Source organism: Thermobia domestica, chromosome 8 (genome assembly GCF_964235325.1).
Source record: "Thermobia domestica chromosome 8, izTheDome1.hap1.1, whole genome shotgun sequence".
Lineage (NCBI taxonomy): Eukaryota > Metazoa > Arthropoda > Insecta > Zygentoma > Lepismatidae > Thermobia > Thermobia domestica.
Window position 1 is genome coordinate 262,966,720 of NC_137461.1, and position 19,605 is coordinate 262,986,324.

A 19,605-nucleotide genomic window follows, 5' to 3' on the forward strand; every position below is an offset into this window, starting at 1 on the left:
GCAAACCTAATGCACTAAAACATAGTGCAATTAGAAATGTCTTAAATATATTAGATCTATCTTCATTAATTAATTATTGATAAATTAAAGATGCAGCGTTAGATAAGATGAAGCCCGACGACAAGCTCTACTTCAAATGTACTTGTAGGTTTTCATATTCTTAATTTTTACCTCTATTACTATTACTACTACTACTACTACTGCTGCTGCTACTCATAGATCCCTGGTGCGATCTTAGCCCAAGTTAGTTTGTGATAGACAATATCATGTCCGTAGATCTTCTCTGGGTTCTTCCGTTTCCTCCCACACTGTCATTCCATAAATTCTTTCATAATCATTCATTTTCTCCAGACATGTATCGCAACGTTGTCACAAGCAGCTTGACAGACCCGTACTGGTATCATGTGGAACTCTTCTGTGATAGCTTCTCGTAGTTCGGACAAATTGCGTGAGTGATATTGATACACTTTGTCTTTTAAAACACCCAATAAGAAAAAGTCAGATGGTTTCAAATTGGGAGATAGAGCTGGCCATTCCACAGCCCCACGTCGACTGATCCAGCGGTTCGGGAATATTTCGTTCAGCCATTCTTGCGCACTGCTATGGCATAGTGTGACGGTGCTTTATATGCTAACAGTTCTAAGTCCAGTGAGCGTTATCCCCATTCTTAGATTACACAGTGTTGCCACATCAAAACTTTTTGTCCAGAATTACAAATACTTCGGTAGTCAAACAACATGTACATAATTATGAACCACCCTGTACATTCATCTCGACTGAAACTATAAGTTGTCGTATGCTTAAACCGGGCGCTAATAATAATAACAGTAATAAATTGGGTGCTGAGTTGGATTGCAGTTAGAATTCCTTTTAGTGCGAAGACATATGACACGTGGACCTACAGTTTAGTATGGGATCTGAACCACCGTAAAACGTTCAAATTTCAAGGATTCCAAAGGGAATCGAACCCACGACAATAATAATAATTCAGTTACTAGACTAAGATGTATTATGAATTTGTGCAGATTAATAATTATAATGAAAATTGAGCTCTCATGGTGAATTGAACCCAGGACGGCATAATAAAAGAACAACTGGTTACTAGAAAGCTGGCTATATTTTATGTTAGATTGTCAGATTAATTTTACATGAAGCGATTTCTAGTTAAATGATTGAATGCGCTCTGTCGTCCGATGCATCAAATCGCAAAAGACTTACAAGAAAAACATCTCTTTGTGTAATATTTAAAACCAATGCATAATAAAATTTTTTTTAAAAAGTCCTTACAAGCTAAAAAGACCTTAGCTCTTTTAGTGTTCTAGAAAGAAACTAAGCATTAACAAACTAATAGGCATTCCACGATCTTAATCTCTTGAAATGAATTTCAACCCGGTTTTAAAACGCTGAGAATACATTTTATTAGGTAAGCATACTAATAATGTATTTTCAATAAATGTATTCTTGCTGCGTAACAGCTACAGCTCGGATAATTTTGTCAATGGAGATATGAATCAATAATTTAACCCAAAAGTTATGTAGTACTCAAGATTTTAGTACTACCACACAATGTTTTTTATTTATTTATTTATTTTCTTTGAAACCATATTGGATGGAAATAAAACATTACATCAAATATTGCATTCAACCCGAAAACTGCATTCAGTTCAGTATCATACAAATCCAGTGTTTACTTTGATGAAACCTTTTGATACAAAATATTATGGAAAATATAATCATGTCTAGAAGACCCACAGGAAATCACAGGACGTTATTGATGTTGAATATTCATGCTATTTTCGTTTTTATCCCACTGATTTCTATGAAGAACGATTTTTTTTTGGGGGGGATCAAAAGGAATTTTATTGGTTTGATTTTGCTTTTTCTTCTTCAAATCTAGTATTTAAATGTTGTTTACTTCATAAAAATCACATTTTAGTTATTGAGCTGAGCGAAGCGAAGCTCTTATACTCGGGTTAGCCGTTTGGTTGTCCGCGAACTCCTCCTAGACCGTTTGGCCGATCTCAACCAAACTTAGCACGCTGATAGAGTATGTCGTGCTGAGTGACAACATAGGTCGAAATCAAAAATCCGATGTACCATCGAGGAATAATCACCGAAAAACGCTTCCTCCTAGACCGTTTGGCCGATCTCAACCAAACTTAGCACGCTGATAGAGTATGTCGTGCTGAGTGACAACATAGGTCGAAATCAAAAATCCGATGTACCATCGAGGAATAATCACCGAAAAACGCTTCCTCCTAGACCGTTTGGCCGATCTCAACCAAACTTAGCACGCTGATAGAGTATGTCGTGCTGAGTGACAACATAGGTCGAAATCAAAAATCCGATGTACCATCGAGGAATAATTACCGAAAAACGCTTACTCCTAGACCGTTTGGCCGATCTCAACCAAACTTAGCACGCTGATCGAGTATGTCGTGCTGAGTGACAACATAGGTCGAAATCAAAAATCCGATGTACCATCGAGGAATAATCACCGAAAAACGCTTCCTGATTACGTAATTTAAGCTCGCTCAGCTCATTTCATTGCAATCGGGTATATCCATTGCATTCCTAGTATATAAGTTCTTTTTTTTTTTATTTCAGATCATTTCAAAACACCCTTGCTGGTGGTATTCAACAACGTTCAACTAATGAGTGTCCAATTAAACACACAACTTTTGAAATATCCGCCATTTCTGTTCTAGTAAGCTGGCAACGCTGAACGTTACACGATTTTCACGCATCTCAAAAGTTGTGTTTTTTTTTTTTATTATTGGACACTCATTAGTTGAACGTTGTTGAATACCACTGGTATGTTTGTTTTGAAATAAACTGAAATAAGAAAAGAACTTATATATAACTAAAATGATGTTTATGAAGTAAACAACATTTAAATACTAGATTTGAAGAAAAAAGAGCAACAATAAACCAATAAAATTCCTTTTGATTAAAAAAAATAGTTCTTCATAGAAATCAGTGGGCTAAAAAACAAAATGGCATGGGTATTGAACATCAATAACGTCCTGTGATTTCCTGTGGGTCTTTTAGGAAATCCTTTTCTTTACAGGACATCCTGTATATATATTTAATTCAATATTGTAAAGGTACCAAAACTCAATGTATCGCAACTTCTGAAATGTCTCTACTGTGTTTGCCTCTATAAATATTCAAATGTAGTAGAAAATAATTGTAGAATTAAAGAAATTACTATTTACCCTTGTTATAGTTTTTCTTGGAATTCTCGGTGTCCTCTCACTTACGGTGCGATATCTGAAAAGTAAAAATATAAATTATGTTTACTTCACTTTAAATAATAATAATGAGTAATATACAAAATCACTAAAAAATTAAAGCAATTCCAAAGATGTCATTAATAAATGGTCATATTTGTGCTAATATATAGGTTATATTCTTTCGAAAATGATGCTATTCAACTTCGCCTGCATTTTAGAAATTTTATGTTCTCATTTGATTATATATTGTAACGCGTGTTGAGGTATTTAAACAAAAATTCTGTATACCTAACCCGTCGTTATCCGGCAGGGCGTAACTAAATAGCACCCCCCCCCCCCACATTTAATACCCTTTACGAAGGTGGATTTCATACGTAATAATCAATTTTAATATTGATCGACTCTGAATAAATATTATGCTTCTAACTGTAATAATAACATCAAAGGTAAATACTTGCCAAGAAGTACTAATACTGACAATCTTGCTGTAATAGAATTCAATTCGGCTAATTCTTCGAATCATCAAATGAGGAAAATGACAACATTCCTTTAAATTCTTTCTAAACTCATGTATTATTATCATATATATATATATATATATATATATATATATATATATATATATATATATATATATATATATGATGCATATACTGATGTTACAAATAAACAACTAAATGTTAAACTCACCACTGAACCAGAAATATGAATATTAAAGTCATAGAATAAATACATAAATTCAGATTAACAAGTCACAGATGAAATTCCACATACCACATTCGACTACTAGTAACAGACTTCCAAATTCCTATGTTCTATAACCATATAACCGAAATAGATAATATTTTCCTGTCTTTACAAAACTATCCATATGTATTTGATTTTCGTTCAACTCCGTGTACAATTTTCCTCACTCGATTTAAACAAGAATTAGATATTGCCGGGCAGATACCTTGAGTAAAACTGAAGCTGCCCATTCCATTTTCCATACAGAAAGTTAACTAGTTCTTATAATTGCCACACCTGGCGCTACTGGTGTGAACAGCTTTACAAGTAGTTGATTTTTTAATTACCACCTACTCATTACAATATATATATATACAGGCGCGGAACCAAGGGGGGCTATAGGGGCTATAACCCCGCTTGACGCTCACATTAGTATACACTGGATAAAATGGGCTTCAATCCTGCTTTACACTGGATAAAGCGGCAAACTATGGTTTAGTCCCTCCCTTGATCATATCCTGGATCCGCCACTATATATATATATATATATATATATATATATATAACGAAGTCTATCAAAAAGAGTGAAAAAGGTCAAGCCTAGAAGTTTGTATTTCGTCCGGTAGATGTCATCCGCGAGATTGTGTTTGGTGTCATGTAACGATTAGGGATGGCCACAAAGATCCGGTTCTGGTGGAACCGGTCCCACGAGGAACCGGTTCTCGGAGATCCGGTTTTCAGAACCGGATCTGGAACCGGTTCCGGACCTTGATCCGAAAACCCGGTTCCAGAACCGGATCTTAGGAACCGGTTCCAGACCTGGATCCAAAAACCCGGTTCCAGAACCGGATCTTAGGAACCGGTTCCAGATCTGGATCCGAAAACCTGGTTCCAGAACTGGATCCGAAAGCCGGTTCCACCAGGAACCGGTTCTGGCCATCCCTAGTAACGATGTGATGTGTAACTTCAAGCATTCTACAATTATACAGGATGTTACAATAATGTGTTACAATATTTTGAGAAAAGATTCCTCACATCAAAATAAGAAAAGAGTTCATATGGACCTGTGTTCAAAATTGAATAGTTTCGGAGTTATAAGGTGCCAAAAACGTAAAACAAGTGAACTTTAAAAATTCAGAGCTACACTACTATGGGACCTATCGTAGTACTGCTATTCATCACAAACTGAATTGTCAGTTCTACGGCAGATTTTGGAAGTGCCCCCGTTTTGATTCAATGAATAGCAGTGTTGCCGGGTGTATGTAAGTAAAAGTTTTATCATGATAATTTCAAAGTTTCCTTTTCACTGTTTTCAGGAATTGCATAAGGTAGACAGATCCTCAACACACCTTTTGATGCACTGAAACATTAGCACTGTTGCCCATTCAGAATATGTTAATTTATAAAAACCACGTTTTCCTTAGTAACCCCTTACAGAGGCATCATGCGATTAGTTATTTGTGGAAATGAAAATTCTTTTTTCCATTCCATAGTTTCCAAGCTACTCCAACTATACAAACTGAAAATTAATGACAGAACATCTATACGTATGAGTTATGAGTCAATTTACGTGACTTGTAAAAAAATTTATTTACACCTTCGATTACATCTGGCAACACTGTGTGGTTACTAGTGTACTTCAATCGTTGCTTCCTAGTTTAAAAATATATGCATGAACAAGGTTTCATTTTAGTATAACCATTATTTGTGTACCGCTTCCGGTTCAAAAGTTCTACTATCCCAAATTCTGGGTTGCATTGTATATTGGACACGTTGTAGTTTCTCAGTGATGTCTAGACCAGGCTATGAGCGGGCTTATTGCAGTGGAACTATGGACGTTTAAAGATCATTTTACCACGTATTCGGCACCCTATGATTATGAAACTATGCACTTCCGACTACAGATACATATGAACTTTTTTTTTACATAGCACGTCTAGAAAGTAAGTTCCGTTTCAATTTATCTCCGCTGCAGCGCTGCGATCGCAGTTCCGCACATGCGCGGTAGACGCTCTGTATCAAGGAGAAGAAACGTGCGTCATTTGGAGATCGCTGTCAGTCACGTACGCTTTGTTGTGCTTGTTTAAAATGTCGGTGTTGATTGAAAATCCCGCCAATTGTGAAATCAGAGCGGTGATTCGTTTTCTGAATGCGCTGATTGCCTGACCTCGTTTCCAGCCGCTTTTCATCTGTTCTTACATCTCAAGTCTTTCCTTGGCGGTCAACACTTCAACAATGACGACGAGCTAAAAGAAACTGTTTCCAACTGGTTGAAGACACAGGTGGCAAACTTCTATGAAGAAGGTATACAAAACCTTGTGCCACGCTATGACAAATGCCTGCAAAATTTCGGCAGTTATGTGGAAAAGTAGATTAAGAGTTGTAGAATTTTGTGCAATAAATAATTTTTCTGTATCTGTACACAATTTAATTTTATTACCAAACGGAACTTACTTTCTGGACGTGCCTCGTATTTTGATGTGAGGAATCTATTCCCAAAATATTGTGTCAAATTTCTGTAACACCTTGTATATATTTGTTTCAATACTAGAGTTGAGTTGAGTTTGAGTTTAACGTCCCGTTCAGCAGCGAGGCTATTGATTAACGTGGAATCCGAACCATAGGAGCTCCTGCCGGGAATCGAACCCGGGTCTTACACGCCACAGGCGTGTACGCTAACCGCTTAGCCACGAAGGAGCTCCATATTTCAATACTAGAAAACGGGATATGAATCGCTCATTAGGATCGCCGTCACTCGTGGAGATGTTCACGGATAGACTTCATTAGATATCTATTGCAAGAAGCAGAATTCAAAAGTTCGCTTTCATTCAAGAGTTATTCTGTGGAATAACGGATGTTTGGACGGACAGACGTATAAGCATTACAATCTTATAAAGCCCACTAGCGTAAACCTGATAATAAATTGTGGTAAAGACAGTAAAGAGGATGACGCGGAACTTAGATAGCCACTGTTATCCGTTAAGATGTTAACGGACTGGCGTTATTAACGAACTGGGCCAAAATAATTGTTCAAATTATCTATTGAAAAAAAAGTATTCATAATTTTCTTTAATGTATGGGATATAGATAACCATCGTTAATGTTATCGTTTCTCGTTAAGATGTTAACGGATTGACTCTATTAACGAATTTGGTCGAAATATATAATCGATGTAGCTATAATTGCTGTTACCCGTTATGATATTAAAGAATTAATTCCGTTAAAGAATTCGGCAGAGAAACATAATTGGTTGCAAAAAAACAGAATTCAAAAATTAGATTACATATATGGGATATGTGCAACCGTTAAAGTCGTCGTTACAAGTTATGTTAACGGATTGATTCCGTTAACGAATCCAGCCGAGATACATAATTTTTCTAGCTATCTGTTTGAAAAAAAAAACAGAATTCAAAAATTAATTTATATGTATGGAATATGTGCAAACATTAAAGTCGTCGTTATCCGTTAAGATGTTAGCGGATTAACTCCGTTAACGAATTTGGCCCAATAGGAAAAATTGAGTCATGGATGTCCATTGTAATGTTCATCGTATACGAAGCAATTCTTTTCTGAAAATCACATGTGGGACAATCACTCGGACAAATGATAATTAAAGTTATATTACCAAACGTAAAAGAAAACATGATAAAGTTCGAGGCTTATTTCTTATCCAGCTGTTTGCTGCACAAACTCTAGTCGTACCAGATGATAGAATGTTGGTAAATTTATATGGAAGGACCCATTCTTGGTGTTATACTACTTAAAGGGAAGGGAACAGCATGGATGTTTCTATACCAGGATTACCTAGAACTGAATATTACATAATTATCTATCATCATAAGCGGAATGAATAAAATAATTAAGAATATACCGTAGCGTTTTGTAAGTAAATAGAATAGAATTGATGATACAATTACATAAATCATAGTATGCGAACGGTAAACTAATATAGACATTTTTGCAATGTTTTTACATCTTAATATTCAGATAATAGTTTATGCAGTAAAAAAAAAAAAGATACTATGTACCTTTACAATAGTTTTTTGCTTTAATCAGGGGTGCACCCACAATCAAGGCTTTACCGGGTCCTGATACTCCCCAAAAATTCCTAACTCAACATACATTTGTACACTTTCTCAATAAAACTAACGGTATACTTTAATAGGGAAATGATTGATGTAGCGTGGAAATTTGATCTTACACGTCATCTGTACTTTCTCTTATAAAAACAATCTGATTCTATCATTTCTTTCTGAAAATATCGGTGGAAGTATTTTACAATTACTTGTCGTCTTTTCGGATGCAGATTAATGCTCGTTCGATACTACATAGACATTGGATTGTAGCTAGACCCTTTCCAACAAAAAATTCTGGTTGCTCGCCTGGCTTTAATATACACTTATTTTCTGTAAGTTAACTATCTTTTAATAGACCCGATGGTAATAAACATAGACACGTTTTACTGTGTTATTAACACCTTCCACTTTATTGAGCAACAAGTTCACAAAATCCAAGAATTCACATATAACTTGAGATCCAACAAGGAAAGTTCAGAAAACCTGTACATTTGAAATTATAACGCTTTGTAATAATATAAATATGTTCGCCCTCTCTCCGATCCCCGCCAAAAGAAAGCTTACATTGTAAAATGTTATTACTCTACTATAGTTTTCCAACATTTAGAAAAACGGTGCTGTAAATAGATAGGCAGATGAAGTAGGTTGAAAAATTATGAGTAGGTAGAAAGAAAAAGACAGAGAAAGAGCACCACAAAATACACTTGGTATCTTAGTTTAATTTTTGTACAACTTGCAGCATGCAAATGCATAACAAAGTGAATCAAACCAAGGCCAACTTTGATTTATTATTATTTTTCTGATGTAGAATGAAGATAAACATGATTAAGTACTTTCAAAATGGATTTAGTTGTTAATATTACTAATGGGCTCCATATCTTATTACCAAAATCTACACTTCTTAGTTTGCGTTACGATAAAGGTACGAACAACATGATGCAGAGCAGGAAAATATATATGTATCAGCGTTTTTTTTTTAAAAAAAACACACAGTATTGCATTGTAGTTTACTACACAAAAGCATGGTGCCCGATAACACATTTCCCTTTAGATGTATCTGAGGTTTCCAATAACATAAACTAATTCACTAAGGACTGCACACCACATTACAAGAGAATGACCGTATAATGATTACAAATACATCATGTGCTCTTCGATATTTGAAAGTATTTGGAGTATCCGGAGATAAACCACCTCAATACTTTATGGCTCCTTTCAGAAATGTTCCTTGATTAACTCTTTAATCCTTTTACTTTTCCAAAAAGTACACTTCCTTTTTTTTTAAAAAAAAAGGGGTAATCATTTATCAGTACCTGAAGGAGGAGTTACAACCAGAATACCCGCCAACTTAAATTAAATATGAAAATTGAAGCTGGGAAATTGATTTAAATTAAATTTATTTACTAAGAGATGTTAACACAACCTAAGATACAGTTGAATCAACATATAAGAAACTCCAGTTAAGAAAACCAGAAACAGCAGTAATGGTAGCCTATATGACAGCATATAATGCAAGTTTAAGAAAAAAGTCAGATCATCACACTAGTTCATGAGATGTAGTTCAATTAAGTGACTACGAAATCAGGGAAATTTATCGTTAAAAAAAAAGTTTGGAAAGGTTATGGGAAATAAAAAAGCATGTGTTTCCTAGATGTATGTGCTAAAACAAAGGTCTTAAAAATAAAACTCACGATATGTTTTGTCTATGGTCAGTAACCTTATCTTAAAAAAGAAGAAGATGAAAGGAGAGAAAAAGAAAAGAAAGAAACATTTAACCTCAATTGCACTTTCGTTTAGGAAGTTTGACATATTGAAGCTTACTCACTTCATACTCAACATGAATTTAATCATGAAAACAGCAATGGAAATTTTGCACGGAAAATTTTCTGCCTACATGCTCGCTCGCTATCATCAACTTACGGTTACCTTTCCTAACCCACCGTGTCCCTCCCCCACTTAAAAAAAAGGAAAAAATTCATTTCTAAAATGTTACTTAAATATAGAAGTAAAACAAATAAAAATCCATTTAGATCAAAAAACGGATTATTTTGTTCGTCTTGGACTTATTATGTGAGAGGTGGAGAAAATTGGATCAAAGGTGCAATCGAAAAGTTCGTTGACAATCAAAGTTTGTAATCTGTACAGCTTCTTGCGTGACGACCTGTAACTACATAGGGAAAAAATCCTATACGTTTGAAGCAGGTGCAGAGGAGAAGGAGGAAGCAGAATTCAACACACAATATCGTTCGACCTCCTGTTATCGAAACCAAAATCAGTCCAACAACATAATATGTAAAGAAGAAAGAAAATGGAAACACGTTACTCTTTTCAATATTTCGTGAAGGTTAGTGTGTATGCTACTTGCGTGGTTTATTATTTGTGTTTGTGTAACAACAAATTTTTTTTCCTTGTATTTTTTAATGCAGATACTTGAGAACTAACAAGGGATATAGTTAATGATTTATAAACGTTCATAAGATTTTTTTCCTTCTTTAATCTCAACATTTTATAATCAAGCATTTTTAATTGACGTCTTATTGGTGAGGTCATAGTACAACCGTCACGCTACTCTCTTGTATTCTTGTGTCTTTTCAGGGTCGTTGTTTCATTTTTTTTTTAATTTTTAACAGAGAAAGCTTTTTAAAAAAAGAATAAAAAATACAGTATTCAGGTCCACAACTTCTCCAAATGCATGTTCGCCTCAGTGTTATGCAAACCCGTGAAGCAGTAATGTATTGTTGGAATGCCTAAATTCTTTATGACATCCCTGGAAATTTCTAGCACTAATAGTGGCCAGTGAATCATTAAAATGTTGAAAGGGGAAAGAAAAATAGTTGAGCTTGATACAAAAACTAAAAAGACTGCATAAAAGATGCGTGGCTTTTACTAGAACAACACTTTTTAATCAAGAGCAACGTTACCAGATTACCCATTTTTAGTGGATACCATTCCTTTTTGAAAACCTTATTTTTTTTGCTGATTAACAGTACTAAATAAGGTATATAATAAATGAATATTTTCGAACTGCTTCATAGTTACGAGTTTAACATTCAGATCACTGAACCCCGCTTATTTTATATTATTTCTGTCATTTTTTTAAAAGCATAGTTGAAAATTTTGTTTAGTTTGCTAAGAGAATTAAAAAAAAATCCATTTTTTTCAAAATTATATTTGACATTCGATAAATAGTTATACTTATTTATTAAAGTAATAACAGCTCTAAAAGTTGGACTTCGATAACTCGAATTCTTTGATAACTCGAACATTTTCACATTCCTCTGAACTCTCCATCACATTCAATGTTAAAAATAACCTCTGTAAGTCGAATGTTTAAAAATTACAACCTCGATAAGTTGAATTCTAAGGGTTTCATAATCATATTTTAAAAAAACCTCGGTAACTCGAACTTTCGTATCTGCGAACCTCTATGAGTCAAAATTTGCCTCTATTAGTCGATTTTTTCTTGATTGACCTTGATTAACTCGAAGCTATAGCTCTATGCATTTACATAATTGTCATTGTTGCTAATGTACACTGTAATTGTGTTTTACTCATATCAAACATTTTATTCTTACTACTCATCTTATTTAATTTAAGGAACTTTAACAGCTTCGAGTTATAGAGGTTGAATGAATAAAACTTCGAGTTATAGAGGTTGAATGAATGAATGAAACTTCGAGTTATAGAGGTTGAATGAATAAAACTTCGAGTCATAGAGGTTGAATGAATACAACTTCGAGTTATAGAGGTTGAATGAATAAAACTTCGAATTATAGAGGTTGAATGAATAAAATTTAGAGTCATAGAGGTTATATAGTAACTTTTCATGAGGAACGCGGAACCTCGATATTTCGAATTTTTGGTGGTCATTTTGATAACTCGAACCTTGATTACTCGAAAAGCTCGATAGCTCGAATTTTTATCTAGTCCCTTTCGCATTTATCTAGTAGCTTCGAGTTATCAATCTCCCACTGTATTTGGAGCAGGTGTGACTGTCATGTAGCATGATTTTACAATTTTCCTTAGTTCATTCAGAAATGTGGGTATTGCACATATTTTAAATCGAATGCTGCTAAATAATAGTAAAAGCTGAGAAATTACTAATAATGTTTTATCTATAAGTAATTTTTAAGCATTTAACATGTAAGTCCACCCCTTACATAGCCTCGGTGCGGAAAGTTATGCTAAACTGCAGGCAAACCAACCAGCCAAATTATATTTGTTTACTTTAGAGTGAGATTGCCAAAAATAAATTACTCAATGAATCCAAGATTTTGGCATTTCAGGTTCAATTATTTAGAGAAGAATTTTAGAAGTGATCCAAACAAATTTATCAAAAGATTGCGATCTTTGTCAAGAATTTTAAGAATGATCCCAAAAAAGGCATCAAAAGATTGCGACCTTGGCTAATAATTAGCTTTTGGTTCAGGAGCCACAACAATTTTGAACGGACCCTAAATTGAGTTTCCGGTTGTTGTTTTTTTAACGGAAGCACATGATACAGAGTTAAAAGGTAATTTGGGTTTGGCTATACTATATTTAGTTCTCCAGGCCTACAAGAAAATTTTTTGTTAAAACATTGGATCGTTTGGCCAATTGGATCAGGGTCCACAAAATTTTTGAGCGGCCCCTAAATTGAGTTTTCTTATATTTTACGAATAAGCACATCATGCTGAGTTAAATGATAGGCCTAGTTTCGGTTTGGCTACACTATATGTAGTTCTCCAGATACAAGACCTACTAGAAAATTTTTGCATTAAACGTATTAGATCTTTTGATTTTTTTAAAAAATAGAATTGAATTGAAACTACTGTATGACACTATAAATATATAGGAATGGAAGTTATTTTAAACACTTTTCTTTCCAAGGAGGTGTTATTTTTAAGAAGGTGTTATTTCTAACACTATTTTGAAGTCTTAAAACGGAAACAGAACACAATTGACGTCATTAGTGCTGTATTTTAACTATCTTTTTCTTTTGTTTTACGTAAAGTCAATCAATAACAGATTGTGTTTCCTTTCGTGACTTCTTCATAGTGTCTTTTTTATTATTTTTTCCTCTTCATATTGATCACAGGTTATTGGATATGCGTTAAAGAATCCCATAACTCTAAAAACATATCGTATGTATCCACATACTACATTTTAATTTATAAAACAATCCATATTCTTCGCATTTTTCTCTCGAAAATATTATGTGTTGTTTATAGATTGTTCAAATAAACAATGAAATGTCTATAATTTATAATGGTTGTCAATTCGTTCCTAAACATAACGATTAACATTTATTCATCACATTATTTTATACAATACCTTTAATATGATTTATTCTTTACGTCAGTCTGAGAAAGGAAATTGAACTCAGATCAAGATTGATACAATAATAAAAATTCTTTGCTGTCAGCTATCTTTGGCTTCTCTTCTATATTTACACGCGATACTTTCTATCGAACAATACTGGCTTCGGCTTTCAGTCTAAACCATTTATTTTCTGTCAACAATCGCACGATTTAGGCTCATTAACCTCAATTTTCAGTGTTGCCAATATTTCAATACAATTTATTACCATATATCGAGATTCGAAATTACGCAGTATTAAAAAAAAATCAGAAGCTTGCCTGAATATCATTACGAATAACAGAAAATATTGATCTGACATTGCCACCAACTACATAGGTGCTCCGGAACTCAAACATCCATTGGATTTTTATTCATTAGAATGAATTTCCAAATTGCAATTTCATGCCATGAAAATAATCGTAAGTGACTTCATTTGAGCCTTACCAATCAAAATAATATTCTTAATTATCATAATGCAATCCTAAAACTGTGATAAGCAAGTTCTTTTTCAGGTCTGTGCGCTATAATAATAATAATAATAATAATAATAATAATAATAATAATAATAATAATAATAATAATAATAATAATAATGCATATTCTGGAACGTAATATGTAATTTTGTAGAATTATTTCTTTAAATAGCTTGGAGTTTGATATTGTTATTTTGTCCTTTTTTTAAAAAAAAATGTAGAAAACATTTATGCAATTGAGTTTATATAAATTACAAGACAGTTGAGTCATTTTCACGGCTCAGTATAAGCGTCATGGTACAAAAGTCTAATGGACTCACTTCATTTCTGACAGCATTAAAAAAAAATACACTTTTTGTCAATTAAGGAAAATAGTATAATTCACAAACTATTTTATAAATGTGAAAAATCGAAATTTATTGATAATTCGTCCAGAAATTGAAAAAAGTAACACATGACATACATGTTTCCTTTCATCTTTTACAATTATTATTATTATTATTATTATTATTATTATTATTATTATTATTATTATTATTATTATTATTATTATTATTAATATTAATATTATTATTATTATTATTATTATTATTATTATTATTATTATTATTATTATTATTATTATTATTATTATTATTATTATTATAGTGCAACGTACGAAATTCAGATACAAAATGGGATACTTTATCTCTGGAGATGGGATTTTATAGTATTTTAGGTTGGCATCAGTGCCACACACCTTTTACTCTTCGTTTAACCAAGATTGCGCTATTTTTCTTCATATGTATTTTGGTACGACTGGCCACACGTCATCACCTTGCATTCTCTTATCACCTACGGAAATCTTGTAATGCTCAGACTCAGCCCTATGTGAGAAGGGTGTTCCCACTACTTTTTATCCAACTTATGTATTTTATTTAGAGTATTGGATTGGAAGACGAAGAGGGGTATGAAATGACAGACCTATCTAACACCAGAGGGCGTTTTTCATTGAGGTTACCATAAAGATAGTGTTTACAGTCATAACACTTGAACAATTGATCATCTGAAGGAAGCTATCACCGAAGAATTAGACAACATGCAAATATAATTTAATTAACTATGCATAAATGTGGTTGTAAGTATGTTTCTTATCATCTCCAAACGTGTCTCGGTCTTCTCGATGGAATACTTGATAATTGTGTTGAAAACATGCAAACCTATTTTGTACTCGTACTTTGCAAATTCTTACCACAACCAGTATTAAAAAAAAAAAAAACGTTTTAATTAAATCTTCCTAGATCTTTTTGAAGACCAGAAAGATGAATAGATATTTCCTCCCATAACAATACAACTGTTGCGCTTTGTTTCAGGTCGTTCATATGAATTACGTAAATTACTATAAGCTATACGTATTAAATATCAATTATTACAAAGTGTATATAAATAAAATATACACAAAAACATTTATATACATTAAACGAAATTATTAATGCAACAGTTTTAACAAAAGTAATTACAAATCAAATCCACAGTGAAGTGAAAATTGAATCTAACTAAATAGACTAGTTTTTTCTTTTTTTTATTTTCTGTCATCCAAGGAATGAGTTGATTGAGTTGATTTCGAGTTTAAGGTCCCGTTCAGCAGCGAGGCTATATGAGACGTGGACCTGCTGATTAATATGAAATCCGAACCACATGGGCTCCCGCCGTGAATCGAACCCGGGTCTCCCACGCCAAAGGCGCGTACGCTAACCGCTTAGCCACGTACGAAATGCCAGGATGCTTTCCTAATAAGCTGTATAACTGAAGTACAGTAAATCACATTCTTTTCTTTATAAATAAGATACTTAATGCGTTTTCATACACAAGTACACAAGAAATTAGTTATATAATAATATTTTAATCTAATAAATAAATAAATGTTTCTTTTATTTTTTTAAACTTTTGTTCGAATGTCTCGAGTTTCGGAAACCGGATCGTCAAGATTCCTTCAAATTTATGTTCCTCGAGGTCTGAATTGCAAAATATATAAGAATCACGTGTGGTCCCGTTTCCTTCTCTGGTCACTTTATGTTCGGATATCTCGAGTTCCAAAAGTCAGATCGTCAAAATTCCTTCTGATCCATGTTCCTCGTAGTCTAGTTTACAAAATATATGAACAATCAGTTGTGGTCGAATTTGTTTCCCTGTAATCTTTGATTGTATTATCATTACTATTTTAATATATAATATCATGTATGTAATTTGTAATTTATATCATCTATGTAATTTGTATTACGTAATTTGAGTATAATATTATTATCATTAAAGCAAAGTTCCTCGTTACTTGACTTAGGCGTGCGTTTGCCCGGATACTCCTCCGTGATGCCTGGACCATTGTTAACCAAAGGGTCTATCCAATTGCAATGATGTAAACAGATTTTGGGGGGAGATGGCTGAAATTCAGTTTAAACGCAGAAGAGTCAATGTAAATTCTATATTCCAAAAGCAGATTATCCTAAAATGAATGGAACATGATAAAAAGCCACGAAACACTTAAAGTCAATAGAAAATCAATGAAAAGGATGAAGTCGTCAACTTATCTCGAAAACTATAATAAGGAGATGGCTAATTGAAAGCTTATTGCAAATACATAGTGAAGAGCTTAAAAATGATGTATAGCACGTAATGTAAATATGGATAGAACATTATCAAAAGTCAAGTTATTTGAGTAAAATCAATAATAATGATAAAAGTATATGCATCTTCATCGAATCAAACATCGAATCGGAGGTTACTTGCTTGAAGTATCTCACCTCTGGATTTGGAATCTTCAGATTCGATTTAGCACGCAACGTGACCTGATCACATCACACAGTCTGATCTTTATGGGAAACCAAATAGGCTCTTTAACATGATAATATTCGAGAGCGCGCGCTGAGTGACGTCACATGTCCCGATCGGACATAGCATTGAGGAATAGTAACCGGAAAACTGGATCTCCGATATGCCCGAAGCATTCTTCAGCAAATTTGACAGGGTGATTCAAAAGTACGATAAACATAAACGTACACTTTTTCAATCGCGTGAAATGTAGAGTTTAATGAAGGTATACTTTTTTTTTATTTTTTTTAGTTTAGCGTCCCTTTCAGCAGCGAGGCTATATGAGACGTGGACCTACTTATTAACGTGGAATCCGAACCACATGAGCTCCCGCCGGGAATCGAATCCGGGTCTCCCACGCCAAAGAAGGTATACTTCAGTAGTAGTTTCATTTTCATAAGTTGTGTGGCATGACATCAATTTTTAGGTTGAAAAAAAAATCTTGATTTCTCCGAGAACTATTCATTAGGGTTTACTGTCATTCATATAATCTTGTTTGGTTTAATTTGATTACCAGATTAGTACTATAATCTTACATCACTTTCTTTTTACATTAACCACTAATAGAATTGTAGACTTTCGAAAATTTAGAAAAAAAAATCGGACTGTTAGTTCGATATATCATTGTCTGCATATCTTCTATGCACATCCCGTCTACGTCAGGGGAGAAACCGAATAAAAATAAATCTTTACTTTCTCTTCATAAATCTTTTACAGTATCTTCCATTCCATAATACTGCTTCACTTTTAATTTTGTCCACATAATAATAATAATATATACGGTATAACGACAGGGAAATGAAAAAAATGCTTGTGAAGAACCACTCCTTTCATATACTATATTCTGTATAGTACAGAATACATGGAATTTCACTTTCAATAAATTGTCAAATGTCACTTCGGAATTTTCTTCATTATTATTCTTACTTTAAATGTATTTTCACAGACTAATGCTTGAATAAAGCAATCACATCATTTAAGTATTCACAAAGCGACAATTGTTCACGCAACACAATGAAAAGTTGCTCTTTTTTAAAAAGTTTTAATTATAAAAGACTAAAGATAGCTTGTATTTAAATTAGGAAAAGAAAAATAATAGAATGTTGGAATGTTTTTACAGACTAGTTTTCTTTTTTCCACGGTTTTTTATTATTGAGCTTCCCGTTTCTTTCTTGTACGGGCATTAAATTTTATATTTGAAAATTAGATCATAAGTAAACAGCTACAGCTGTTTCTCACAATTTATTCAGAACTAAGACGAAAAAAAGACATACTAATTTTATTAAAAATAATGCTGCTATTTTTGATGTTCTTGCTAATACAGATATTATTATTGTTGTGCAAAATGTACTGTAGAACTGAATTACAGAGTTAGAGCAGCAGCGATACTTTCTATTAAATGTTTGTTTCATGGCTTGATTTATGGGAAACGGTTTATGACGCGAGTTCATTATGAATTCTGTTCATTCACTAATAAAGAATCTCATCAGAAACTTTATTAAAATAGTTTTTATTTTCGGAGAGTCGTTTTTGAAAAGTGGGGGTTTCTTCCTATTTTTAAAAAAAAAATATAAATAAAAAACAACATTAGTCTTTTTTTGTTATATACACTGCAGAAAAATAACAATAAAGTCCTGTAAACAAATTGTGATTAGAATAATTATCTGGTAGTATATTTATGCCAACTGCACTCTGGTCCAGTAGAACCAATTAAAAGCTATATATTCGCCGTCCACACTACGGAGGTCTACGATATCCACATTTATGTCATATAGCCTAGATAGATAGATAGATATATATATAGATAGATAGTAGATAGATATAGATATATACAGGGTGAGTCAAAAGTTCCTTACCATCCTTTATAAAATGAAATCGAGTGTAAATAGCCGGAATTCGTAATTGTGGGGACACGTTAGGCTGAAGGAAGACCTTTACGGTGCGTGTCCGGTGAACGGCCGCCATCTTGTTGTCCGCCATTTTGAATCTCGATCACGAAGTTTAAAAGAGGTAGGGAAGTCATGCGATATATGAAACAGAACTAGAATTTTAAGAGTTGGAATAAGAATTCTACAGGACTAGAATTACATATATTAACAACTTAGGTGTATTCGGCATGCGTTCTAAAAAGTTTAGTTTTAATGGAATATTACCTTAAAATTCACTACATTAAATGTTAAAAATCATTCGAGTTCGAAGAACCAAAGCACGGATTAATCAAGTTTCTATTAATTTAAAGGGAAAAGCTTGTCTTGGAACTGGAACGATTTGGAACTCAAATACAGTTCTGAGTCAAATTACGTTCGATTTCAATGCGTCACTATACTTTAATAATAATAATAATAATAATAATAATAATAATAATAATAATAATAATAATAATAATAATAATAATAATAATAATAATAATAATAATAATAATAATAATATCCTAAAATCAATGAAGAGCAAATTTTTCAGGAATCAATTCACTTTGGTGCCATTAGACTTCGAGCAATACGACTATTTTGCTAGTGAACACACTATACTGTCTCACTGCTGCAATTTTCATGTTTGTGTGCTGAACTTGCGCTGCGCAGTTCACTTCGCATTTCCTTCACATGGAAGCCTAACAGCACATGTATAATGAGCGATTACAATAGTGTGCAGTAAATTAACACTGATAATTGGCAGAACCCTCGCAAAAGGAGAGAAACTGCGTAGATCTTTCATGTCCGTATCCAGATCCTTCTTTATTAGCCTTTTTGAACACAAGACTTTATGCATAAATATCGGAAATCTTATTCGAACGACTATTCTCAGAAAAAATGATAGCACTAGATTGCTTTGTAAGGAAAGGAAGAATACAAATGAAGTCTAAGATCAATATCCTCAGGCTGCATCAATCATTTCTTGCTTTGTAAAGAAAGG

At 33.2% G+C, this 19,605-nt stretch overlaps 1 protein-coding gene across 3 annotated transcripts in view; it reads right to left on the bottom strand.

Annotated features, from left to right (window-relative positions):
• LOC145693594 (doublecortin domain-containing protein 2-like) overlaps positions 1 to 19,605 on the bottom strand; it is a 230,325-nt gene that overhangs the window by 118,073 nt on the left and 92,647 nt on the right. For all 3 annotated transcript variants that reach the window (XM_081769719.1, XM_081769721.1, XM_081769720.1), the window contains exon 2: positions 3,219 to 3,273. In XM_081769719.1, coding sequence (XP_081625845.1) covers positions 3,219 to 3,273 — 55 coding nt within the window. The remainder of the gene's footprint in view (positions 1 to 3,218; positions 3,274 to 19,605) is intronic.